General features: G+C 53.5%; 1 protein-coding gene across 31 annotated transcripts in view; it reads left to right on the top strand.

Annotated features, from left to right (window-relative positions):
• Ralgps1 (Ral GEF with PH domain and SH3 binding motif 1) overlaps nt 1-12293 on the top strand; it is a 262738-nt gene that overhangs the window by 244361 nt on the left and 6084 nt on the right. For 18 of the 31 annotated variants that reach the window (XM_087182744.1, XM_087182739.1, XM_087182731.1 and 15 more), the window contains 6 exons: nt 4844-4927; nt 5890-5995; nt 6309-6461; nt 7594-7686; nt 7854-7959; nt 9847-10380. In XM_087182744.1, coding sequence (XP_087038870.1) covers nt 4844-4927; nt 5890-5995; nt 6309-6461; nt 7594-7686; nt 7854-7959; nt 9847-10145 — 841 coding nt within the window. In that variant the 3' untranslated portion in view covers nt 10146-10380. Of the gene's footprint in view, nt 1-4843; nt 4928-5889; nt 5996-6308; nt 6462-7593; nt 7687-7853; nt 7960-9026; nt 9207-9846; nt 10381-12293 lie in introns of those variants that run through there. The other 13 variants (XM_087182747.1, XM_087182749.1, XM_004849357.3 and 10 more) reach the window with 7 other exon arrangements.

Raw genomic sequence — 12293 nt, 5'->3', positions numbered from 1 at the left:
CCAGGATGCCTGACTCTCATTCCTCACTCCTTGAGCGCTGCTTTCCCTGGATCCGTCCTTACACCTGGGTTTGTCTACTTGGCCCAGGCCCTTGGCAGCCCAGTTGGATAATTTGCCACACACAGGGTTATGGTTCCCCAAAGACTTCGTCTCCCACTTTGCTCCCTTAGCTTCCAACACTCGTCTGGCATGTGAGGCCTCCCAGCTGAATCCTTGGAGACAAGAGTGGGCAAAGGTCCCTGGACCTCTGGGTTCTGGGATCATGTGCTTGATCCCTTGTGTTAGTTAGCTTTCTGTTGCTCTGACAAAGTACCTGAGAAAAACGACTTCAAGGGGAAAACATTTTATTTTGGCTCTCATAGTTTCAGAAGTTCTAGGCCATAGTCAACTGGCTCCACTGTTTCTGTGCCTGAGGTGAGGCAGAGTGTCATGGCATAAGGAGGGCACACCTCTCCATGGCAACTGAGAGAGAGAGAGACAGAGACAAAATATACCCTTCAGAGCCTTCCAGTGACCTGCTTTATCCAGTGAAGCCCTACCTCCTAAGAAGTCTACTCACTAATGAACTCACCACTGGATCGATCGATCCATTAGATGAAGTTAGAGCCCTCTTGAGCCAGTCGCTTCCCAGAAGCCTATCACCTGGCAACCAAGCCTCCGACACAGTGAGCTTTGGGGGAACCATTTTGGACCCGAGTCATAACGCCTGTCCTTGGCTGTGGCAGTCAAGGCTGGATGCCCTGGCCAGCTGCTTTTTCTTGGGGACCCAAGAACCCCTTCCCACAGCTTTTCTGACCAGGGCCTTTATCTCCTCCCAGAGCCAGTGCCAAGCCACGGCCAAGTCTCTCCTTCACTGTGTCTGTCCTGCCCTCTGCAGTCTGCTCTTCCCCTTTCCTTCTCTACAAACTTCTCAGCACACAGTGGAGACAGACGATGCCACACAGCTCCCAGGTTTTTGTGGGGTGGCTTCACCGGGCCACTGAGCCTGACTTCCAGCCTCACTGTTCTAGTTCCTAATGGCCAGGAGAGGAAATCTGTCATAGATTTGTATTTATCCCACTTGTTCAGCTGTCAGAAGCCTGGGGATATGCAGGACCCTGAGGACCTGCCTAGTGAACCAGGGACATTGTTCAGAGAAGGGTGAGTGGCTCACAGAGAGCAGAGGTCCTTTAAAAAGTGCTGTAAATGTCCAGCAGGTGCCCAAATGCCCAGCAGAATTCAGGGTGGCACTTCCTGCATCCATATGAGGGTAAACATCAGGAAGTGGCCAGACAAGCCATGGCTTAGTGGGAGGACTGGCTTCGCATCTCGAGTTTGTGGATGCAGATAAACACCTCTGAAAAATGTATCACCTGGGCCTTTCCACAGGTGCAGCCTGCCAGGGCGCTATGAACTTGAGATGGGAGGATGGGGGGAAAGTCCAACTTCTGCTAAGACCAAGCTTCCTGAGGCCTCAACACAATTGTAATCTAAGAGCTCCTGCACCCCATGGCCTCACAGCAAAGACTCAGGGCTTTGCCGTAGTCTGTTGTGTACCTAGGCGACAATGCCGTGGCTAGCCTTAGTGTGCATGTAGCTGGTGACCCAGACAGTCCTCTGGCTGCTTCTACAGCCCTTCCATGCTTCCTCTTCCTAGTGCCGTGACCTTGGGCAAGTGACCTCACCTCTCCAAGCCTCAGATGCCTTATCCATGCGGCAGGGGTAACAGAGCCTGCCTCAGTGTTACATGGCTAAGTGGGCTAATGAGCAAATACTGCTGAGCACATTGCCTGGCACCCATCATCCCATCACCACCATCATCCTTGACATCATCATCATCATCCCATCATCCCATCATCGCACTGTCATCATCATTTTGGGAACTCTGGGGGACTGAGATGTTTGACCTGGTTGCCAGCCTACATCTTCCCCGGAGCAAACTTCCCATGAGCTCCTGGTCTGGAGAGGCCTCAGTTGCCTGCTAGCACCCTTCAGGCCCACATCCTAGAGAAGGAACCAGAGCAACACTAGGAACAGTGCCTGTGGCTCTGGAGTAGGAGCCCTTGAGAAATCCATGATTCCCTGCCTTTACCAGATACCCCTGCCCACTCAGATTGCATTTCCCAGTCTAGAAAATTCCCAAGAAATTTCCTAAGAAAACAGGAAAGTATCAGGCCACCTGGCTCCTGTGACTGAGGCCCTCACTACTCTGCGCTGATGCCAGCTGACCCCACCAGGCTGAGCTGCCTGCCCATCACAGCCTCCGGCTCGCAGGGATGGAAGGCTGCTGCCACCCCTTCCTATGCTTCTGAGGGATGGCTGCCACCCAGCTGCTGAGAAAGCAGATCTGGAGACTGTCTCAGGCAGGCCCTTGGCCCATACCAGGGCAGGCACTCACATCCTGCCTCCTTGAGTCTCAGTGTTCTCATCTAAAACAGTATGAAGATTGACTGTACCTCTCCCACAGGGTTGGGCAAATTCCTGTGCAAAAGCACTTAAGTAGTACACAGTAAATGGGTCAGGAGCCAGTGGCTGTGATGTATGGGGCAGCCAGAGCCCCCAGGAGAATTCTGCATGGATGAAGCCAAGGAACGGGGGACTTGGGAGCTGCCCACCCCAGGAGATCCTCAGGGCTGAGGACTTCATAGCCATTTGTCCCCACAGGCACTGGCACAGCTCAGTAAGTGGGAGGTGCAGGCTGAGTGCCCATCAGAGCTGTCTCTAAGGAGTAAGCCAGGGAGGCCCACACTGAAGTTAGACATGGACCAGGCCATGTTGGCCCATCTGCTACTCCTTCCACTCTGAAAGGCCACATCTCATCTGGTGAGGGGCTTGAGCCGTAGACTCAGACTCTTACTAAGCATGTGCCTTGGTCAAGTAGCTTTATATTGCTGAGCCTCAGTTTGCTCCTTACATGAGGCATAGCGGTGCTTAAAGCTTCAGTGAGGAGTAGGCATGATGACCTGGTGCATACAAGCACCTGCCCCTCAGTGGCTCCTTGGTCTGTCTGTGAGCGACCCCACCCAGCAAGCCAGTGTCTCTGCACCACCAGTCCCCTGCATGTTGTACTGGAGCAATATCCACCTACAAGGCCAGGCTCGCCGGAAGATGCACTTGCAGTCTCTATCCACAAATACCTGTTTCACCAACATCTAAATACACAGCCATGGCTGCCAACCATGCAAGACAATGATGGGAAGCAGGTGGCAGCATCGCCCCTTGCCCTGTCTGAGGAGTGACTGGTGACTGCAGACTGTCCTGTCGTCACACTGTCCTGGGGCGACAGAGACCCACAAGAAGGTACAGCAAAGGCCTGAGGACCAGCTCAGGGAAGGGAAGCTCCCCTCAGCTCCAGATGGCAGCAGCTCGGACTGGAAGTGTGGGTCAGCATCAGAGAAGATGTCATAGAGGAGGAACATCATCGCCGAATTCACCATCAGGCCCCACTTGTGAGAAATCCCTGTGATGGCTGGGAAGGAGAGCAGCCCTGGAGGCTCCCGTCGCTGGCACTGCTCAGCTTGGGATGAGGCGAGTGCTGCTGCCACAGTTGGAGGTTACTCAAGTCTGAGGTTCCAGATGCTTAGAAATGAGAGCTGGCGGCATGGCTCTCTGGGAAGTCTCACTCGCACACTGTGTTCCAGCCCTCTGTGAATGGCAGAGAGGGAGGAGGCTCTTCGGCCAGCTGGCTGGAGTTGAGCATGGCAGGGCCTCTCATCTGTGCCACGGCTTGTGATAGGTCAGGGGTCAGCCTGGGACCATCACGAGACCCGTCACACTGAGGACCTGGGGGACTAAGCGCAGGCTGTGGCGTGTCATCACCTAAAGAGGAGTGATGGCAGAAGGGGAGGGTCCTGGAGCAGCCATCCCAGATGACCAGCAAGGTGCCCCTGGACAGTGGACCCGAAGGGCCATCGGGAACATTTCTTTCTTGGCTGGAGGATGGAGGCCCTGGGCTCAGTGACGCTGTGATGTGCCCACTGCAATGAGTGAAGATGTCCCCACACCATCCCCAGTAGGCAGCAGGCCAGGGCTGGCTGTGGACAACAGGGGGAATATTTGGGAAGGACATCGTCTGACTTTATATAGGGGGTTACATCGCCATCTGGCCATGGGGCAAAGAAAGCCACAGCGGAGGGGTGGAGCATGCTGCAGGACTGGGGACGCGTCTACTTGGGGCTACTGCCAGCAAGCGGGCCTAGGAAGTGATTCTTCTAAGATAGGAAAAGATGAAGAGAGAGCAAAGGGGTTCCTCCCCCAAAGGAGGTGGAGCCAGAAGCTGCATGCTCCCCTGGAAAGGTTCGTGCTGGGGCACCAGGAGGGAGAAAAGCCAGACCAGAGCCCATGGGAAGGCCACAGAGCTGTTGGATGCTGTACAGGTCATAGAGCCAGTTTGCAGGGGCAGCTGGAGCTAGCAGATGAGCCTGTCCAGAGGAGAGGACAGAGCAGGCAGACAGACCCATTGGTGTCCTGGTGAATGGGGTTGCTGCACATGTCCCCAGGCCCGATGTCCAAGACTTCACACAATTTTGTGTCTGTGTGCATGTCCAGTGTGGCCCTACTGTGACTGTATGGGCTGTACAGCATTTTCCATGAAACATAATCAGCCACACACTGGGGTAACTGGGAAAAGGGTGAACTTTGGATACAAACGAGATGAAATACTCACCAGAGACTTGGAGAGGTCCCAGAGGAGGACTCTGATGGTGTGTGTCCACTGACTTGGTGGCTCCAGAAGTGCCCCAGAGGTGCTTGCAGCAGGAGTGAGAAGCCTGGAGAGGGGGAGGGGAGGGGCTGACCCACAGAGTCATAGGGGATACCTGGTCTTTCTGAGCTGTGGCTGAAATTCACCCCTTTTCCTCTGTAGCAGGGGACGTCTCTATGCCACCCTAGGACCCAACTGGCGGGTTCCAGTTCAGAATTCTCCCCGAACCCGGAGCTGTGCTTACAGGTATTCCTTTGTTCCTTTGCTCATTTATTCAGGGGACACTTTTAGGATGCTTGTTGAGTACAGAGCTCTTTGTTGGAGGCTGTGGAAGGAGACAGATGCAGTGTTGTGCAGAATGAGAGAGACGAAGTGGCACAGATGAGACTGGGGTGGAGGCACATCCAGCAGGTGGAAGACTGGTGACTTGCCCCTTAAAAGCAGCGGGAGCCAGGGAAGGGGTTGGATGTGGGAGGGGTTATCGTGGAGAGGGTAGAGGAGGAAGCAGGGCAGGGGCGGGCAGTGAGCAGTCATCCAAAGGAAGATTCACTAGCCTTTGGAGGGGAGGTGGACAGCTGGGATGGACTGCCAGGCATAGTTAGGACCTGGCATCAGTGCATCCTTGGGACTGATTGGTTTGTGGGGCAGAGGTGCTCTCCAGCAGGCTTGGGAAGGTGCCTCCTATGTGGCACCTGTGAGCAGAAGCACCCAGATCTGGGGCTCAGACAGGCTGGCCTGGCCGTGCACTGCTGGGTCACCACCTGTGGATGGTGCCTGATCCTGAGGGAGAGGGTAAGAGGAGCCTGAAGGAAAAGTTGTGGGCACTCCCATGTCTCCCTCCACTGTGCCCAACCAAATATCCTCCGAGGCTCTGCCAGCCCAAGGAGCAGGGTTAGAGGAAGCTGTAGGTATTAGCCCAGGAGGAAGTCGTGACAGAGGTGTCTTCCGGATAGGACGGCTGCTGCTAGGAGCTGAGTTATGGGGAACTTGATCACTAAGCCTAGAGCTTGAAGACCGAGGAGGTGAAAGTGCTCAGCTGCCAGGAGCCCTCCCTGCTCTTCTAGGACCTTGGCCCTCCCCTCCCCGGCCTTGCCCAGTACTTGAAATCCACTTGCCTAGGGGAACGCCATGGGCTCACCAGTGGACTCCTAGGGACCCCAGTGGGTGAGAGCATGCCAGGCTGTGTCTGACTGGTGGTCTCCCCTCAGCCCCACCAGCCCATGCACCTGTACCCTGGGAAGCTCAGCAGCTGTGCCCACCATGGAGGGGCCTCTAAGAAGGAAAACCCTGCTCAAGGAAGGACGGAAGCCCGCAGTAAGTCAGCACGTCTGCTGGAGGCAGCCTGGCTAGAGTGAGCACCTGGTCTAAAGGTGGCCAGGAAGGCTCCTAGCCTGAGCTGGCAGCTGAGAGGGTGGGGCCTTTGTGTCCATGTTGTACAACACTGAGCCTCCTCCTGGAAGCTTCGGGTGGCAGTGCCTACACGCAGGGAGCATGGGCAGTGGCCTGGAGGGCAGGTGCAAACCTGGAGGCTGGGAACAAAAAGGTCAAATGGCCCAGGAGGCTGAGTGGCCCCGAACCCGTGCTTGGCTGTGTGGCATTCCTCGATGCAGATTCCCACTTGTCCCAGCAGTGTCCTAAAATGAGTGGAGGAAAGCACACGGATGAGGATCAGGAGGACTTTCACCACCAGCCTCCAGTGCTGAACCCAGATGTCGCCAGCTCCATGACCCCATGTGACAGAACTTCAGCCCCTTGCACAACAAGTTGCCCCAAGCCATCCGTGAGCTGCATCTCCAGGCAGCATCTGTCCTGCTCTGGCCCTGTATCCCTGTCCACTGCCCACAGCATCAGCTGGAGATGCCCTTCCTCCCTGTGCCCACCAAGAAGATGCCAGGGCCCAGCCCACCCACCCCCTCCAGGTGCTCTCGGAGCCCCTGCGTTTAGTTGCCAGTTGACGCTCGGGTGATGAGAAAGTCTCCTCAGATCTGGCCACACTCTGTCACTTAGTGATATGGAATCCCACAGTGTCACAGCCTCCTGCAGCATGGGGTTTTGTCTGTCCTCTTCTACTGACTGCCCAGTCCCTCTCCTTGCCCAGAGTACAGGCCCCAGCCATCCCAAGGCCAGAGCCTGGCAGTGTCCTTGAGACAGTGTTGTCCCGAATGATAGCTGACTTGATAGTGAGTAATGAAATCAGGTCAGTGGGTCATGACCCATATTTTTCAGTAGAGCAGAATGGAAATTTTTCAGAGTCCCTCACATATAGTACAGATGAGTATCGTTCCATGAACGTTGTCAGTTCGTCACTTGAGTGTCCATGTGCTGTGCACCTCTGTGGGACTAAAGCCCTTGGTAATATGAAGGGGCCTCCTTGAAGGCACATCCTTTTCCTGCCACTTGGGTATTGGCTTTGCCTTTGCAGAACCAAACCCTGTAGAAGTGGTTCCCCCAAACCAAGGCGTAGGGCCTTGGGAATTTTGTCCTTTGTCCTGGAGAAACAGAAGCCTGCCCATAGCTTGGCTTTTCCAGAGTCCCCACCCCTCAACTCCATCCAGGGCAGCCCATTGCAAGCATCAAGCTTCTAGATTGTGGCTTAGCACATCTGTATTTTAAAAGTGCTTTTCCCAGGATGCTTTTGGGCCCAGGTCACTTGACTATGTCGGAATTATGCCCTGGCACTGGCTTCAACAAAGTGGTCTAAGAAGGAAAGACCACATAAAGGAGTGAGAGAGGATAAAGAAAAGTCCCCTCCTCTTAATTCTAGGAGGAAAGGCATTGCCAGGGGATGGCAGAGGCAAGGAAAGAGAGGAGACCTAAGCTGGTATTGGCATGGGGTGGCTGCATCTGCAATCGGGAAGCCAGGGGCCACCCTATCCCCCCATGTCATCACTCTGCCTCCCCTTCTTGTGCAGTTGTCCTCCTGGACCAGGTACTGGGTCATACTCTCAGGATCCACCCTCCTGTACTACGGAGCCAAGTCCTTGCGAGGCACAGACAGAAAACATGTAAGACCCATGAATGGACTCCTGTACTAGGACCTCACCTGGGACAAGGGACCTCTGGGAACTGCAGGGCTGGGGGTGGGAAGGAAGCTTGCTTGGCCAAGTCAGCCTCCCTTGTGAACAGGAGGGCACGGGCCTGAGCCTCCCAGCTGTGTGTTCCTCTCCTCTAGTATAAATCCACACCTGGCAAAAAGGTCTCCATCATGGGCTGGATGGTGCAGCTGCCTGATGACCCTGAGCACCCGGATATCTTCCAGCTGAACAACCCTGACAAAGGTGGGCAGCAGACTGTGCACCAGATACCAGCAGCTCCTCTACCCCATCTCCTCTTCTGCCAAATGGGCATCTGGAAGCACGAGGAGCTCTGAGGCTGCTGTTTCCCTTTGCGTTAGGTTTGGATGTCTCCCACTATGTCCTCACTACTCCATGAAGCTGCTTGGATCACTGTTGGTGTGCCCGTTGAGCATTGCACGTGGTGTGTGGCTACAGGAATCACGTTTTTGGCCTTGCCTTTGGCTCCTGAAGCCCATCATGAGCTGTAGCCTCAGTGTAGGAACAAAGAACAGTCCTGTGGATGCCATTGGACCCAAGGGACCAGAGGGCCTTGGACCCTGGGGCACTTTAGACCCACTGCCTGTGGCGTGGCAGCCTCCGAGTCCAAGGCCAACTGAGAAGAACTGTGTAAATTCCAACAGCTCCAACCTCCCCCTCCTGAGGGGCCTCCCAGTCCCTCCTGATTCTGTACCTCCTTTGTGGCCCTGCTTGGAGGAAGGAGAGGCTCTGGGCACCATCCTGATATGCAGAGGCCATAGCTAGCCTGCTCAGTAGCCCATGTCACAGAACAAAAACTCAACCTGGCCTGAGTCTTGGATTCAAGCCAGGCCAACTCCCTGGGGCTGCAGCACCCTCACATATCTTTACACATTAACAGGAATGTTCTAGAACAGGGTTCATGCCCAGACAAGTTCCTGGGAATCTTGTTGACATTCAGACTTAGAGTCTATAGATCTGGACTGGAGACCAAGATTCTGCATCTTTAACAGGCTCCTGGGGGGCAGGGGCAGATGATGGTGCTGGCCAGGGGACCACACAATGAGTGCCAGGTTGCTGTGTTCTCAGTTGAGAAGCAAAGAAACAAGGTATACAGGAGCCTTGAGGAGCCCAGGGGGTGGGAAAGAGGTAGATGGCCCCGTTCTGTGCTCCCTGTCAGTGTGAGCTCACACGCGTCACACACACACACATCCTCAGCTGGGTTACCACTTGAGTTTCTCCAGGGTTGGTTTCATTAGGAAGAAAGAAGGCTTGGCCTGCACAAGCTTCACTGTGAGACCTTGTGCCCCCAGGAACCATAAGCTACTCCTGAGCCTGACCCCAGAGGAAAACAGGATCCCCAAGCAGAAGGAAATGTGACACGAGGGTTGGCCAGAGTCCATGTGTAGAATTTGAAGGATCTGTGAACTTGGACGAGGACAGAAAAATCACATCTTTGTCTTCAGTAACTTCTGTTTCCATCATGAATATAGGTATCGAATGGCAAATGTGTTAGCAATCCCTGTGAATTTATCCCTGAGAGACATCATGGATATTTTCATATCACGAGTGGTTGCAGATATCTCAAAGGATCATTTATACTCATCTCTTTGAAATCAAAGCATAGTATCAGACAAGCACTAGATCCGGTTACTAGTGGATCAGTACGGGGGCATGCATAGAATTCCATTACCCAGTTGGTTTTTAGGTAGTTTCCTAACTGTGTCTCAGGATCATTGACTTCCTTTATAGTTTATTTTATACATTTAAAAACATTCTGAGAAGAGGTCACAAGCTTGCAGGTGATCAAAAGCACTCATGTCCAAAACATGGTTAAAGCCCCTGTCCGAAGAGACAACCAGGGGAGCATGGGGGCCCACCTGCCTGTCAACCCCAGCTCACCTGGGGCTGCTCCTGACCTTCCTTAGATTAGTCTTCCAGGCTTGTGTTTCCCTTCTGCACAGTCACAGTCACAGGCTGGCCCTTCATGTCTGTCATGTATGTATTTATATGTGTGTGTATTTACATTGATTGATTGATACTGGAGATTTGAACCCAGAACCTCACACATGCTAGGCAAATGCTCTACCACCATGTGCCCTCTTCTTAACCAATGCTTTCTCTACCCATCAGGCAATGTTTACAAGTTTCAGACTGGCTCCCGATTCCACGCAATACTGTGGCACAAGCATTTGGATGATGCATGTAAAAGCAACAGGCCTCAGGTAAAGTCACCAGAATCCTGCTTCTCACCGGAAATAACCTTCCCTCCCCAGGGACTCGAGCTCCTTAGGAAACAGGCTCCCTTCTTCCCTCAGAGCCCATCAGCTCTGTTCCCAGGCACCCTCTCTGGGTCGGCAATTTCCTTTGAAGCAAGACACCCCTTGCACAGCATAGAATGGAGCCCAGCGCCAGAACTGGAGACCTGGTGAACTTTGGATCTGGTTCCTGTGTCTTTTCCACTAAAGGAAATACCGAAAAAACACTCACTGGAAGACAGGGAGGTGGCAAGGATCAGGCTCCAGCATCTATTGAATTAATCTCCCAACAGCTGATTTCATGTGCATATCCCAGAGTAATGCACCTCCCAGTCCCACAACCCTTGGAAATGATAGTGGCAGCTCATTTATTAAAGGCCAACCCCGAGCTGATGACTGGGGGACCCTGGCTCCGAGTGACTTTGTACAGATGTGGGCTCCCTTTGGGCTGCTGGACCTGGCTCAGGGTCTGGCTTCCTCCCTACCCCCTCCTCATCAGCCATTACTCTAAATGCTTCACATGCAGGAATTGGCCCAGTCCTCCATCCCGTAAGGTTCTCTTACTGTCTTCATTTTGTGCTGAGGATTCTGAGGCTCAGAAAGAGGCAGACACTCCTTCAATGTTAATGCACAGTGGAGCAGGGATCTAACTCAGAACCACCTGACTCCTGATCCTGACTTTGTACCCCAACCTGTCCTGCCCCTACTTCCCTGATAGCCCTGCAGCCATGCCAGGGCCCTGGGAACACAGCCCTACTGGCCAGGCTGACTTGACAGACACGGCTGTGCCACCTCAGCACAGATGGGGGCAGACTGGAGCTCCCCCTCCCTGCAGCCAGCAGGCAGCATTGGTGCTCCTGTCCCTAAACACCCATATTAGAGGGAACTGGTGACATCGGGTCCCTCTCCTCAGTCTGTCTGGAAGAGTACAGGGCACGGGATAGATGGTGGCCACTTCTAGGAGGAAGGTCTGAGGGGACCTCAGCATCAGGCGCTGGGCCTGGGAGGACAGGGACTTCACCTGCTGGTCACAGCACATTGACCCATCTTGGCCCCTCAGAGTGTTTCTTGTAAACAGAGGGAAGACACTAGTGGGCAGGTCCTCGGGCTCTGCACTCAGCTTGGTCCTGTTGAGGATTCTCAGTTATAATGTAGCTGGGGACATATATGAGAAGCTGGTCAAGATTATAGATGGTAAGAAGTTGGAAGCAGAATTAGCAGGAAGTCCTCAACAAACTAAGATAGCAGGACAAAACTAATACAAGGATAAACTTGAGGTACCACAGGGAGGCCCAAATCAACCTCACTATGTCCTCTGACTCACCTGTGATGCTGGTAGGGATTCCCCAGGTCCTCGGAAGTGTATGCTAAAAAACAGTCACTGTAGCACTGCCCTTGATAGAGCAATGGAAACCGGCATAACCCGCAGCAGATCCCTACTGTGAGGCACCAGGTAGCCATTAGGAAGATGGCAGCACATCTGGGTGCAGCCCTAGATGGAGCCCCATCATACCAGTAATCAAGCAAGGGGCACACACAACAGGAAGGATGACATCACTCATATTCAAATACATAGACAGCTGGGCACAGTGGGACACACCTGTAATCCCAGCACTTGGGAGACTGCGACAGGATTGCTGCAAATTTGAGCCCACCCTCAAAAAGCCCACCCTCGAGTTCAAGCCCAGCCTGAATTATCTAGTGAGATTCAGTCTCAACCCCCCCTCAAAATACATATCCATATCTACCATATGTATGTTTGTATATGCATGTAAACCTTCTACACTAACATGCAAGAAACTGTAATTCTGCAGTTTCTAGAATATATACACATACACACACATACTGCTTTTGAGGTTCTGTGAGTCAAACCCAGGGCCTTGCACATGCCAGGCAATCACTGTACCACAGAGCCACACCCCTGGCCCAGCTTACATATACTCTGTACATTAAATTAACATCATTCCCATCTCTGTAACGGAAAGACCAGTGGCTCTGGTCAACTGTCATCTCAAAGCAATCTATGGAACACAGCATGGAGGCTTGAATAAGATGACATTAAAAGAGGGAGAGCTGGACTGGGAACCACCCTGGCCTCAGCACTGGTGCCCAGGTGCATCTGCGCTCCCTCATCAGCTCCGAGCACCACTCTTAAGAGCACAGCACACTGAAGCTCACGGGCCACACACAGTTGGCCCAGAACCTACATGCAGGACACCAGGTGGTTGAAGAACTGCAGGAACTGACAGCCCTTGGGTAGGTGGCCTGGGCAAGGTGGGGGAAGAGGCAGGACCTTGGTCTAAGCCTGGAGCAGCCAAAGGA

The sequence above is a fragment of the Heterocephalus glaber genome, unplaced genomic scaffold, assembly GCF_053883595.1.
Source record: "Heterocephalus glaber isolate CG9 unplaced genomic scaffold, H.glaber_assembly_v1.0 deba00001479, whole genome shotgun sequence".
Classification (NCBI taxonomy): domain Eukaryota; kingdom Metazoa; phylum Chordata; class Mammalia; order Rodentia; family Bathyergidae; genus Heterocephalus; species Heterocephalus glaber.
This window is presented reverse-complemented; position numbering and strand designations above follow the sequence as displayed.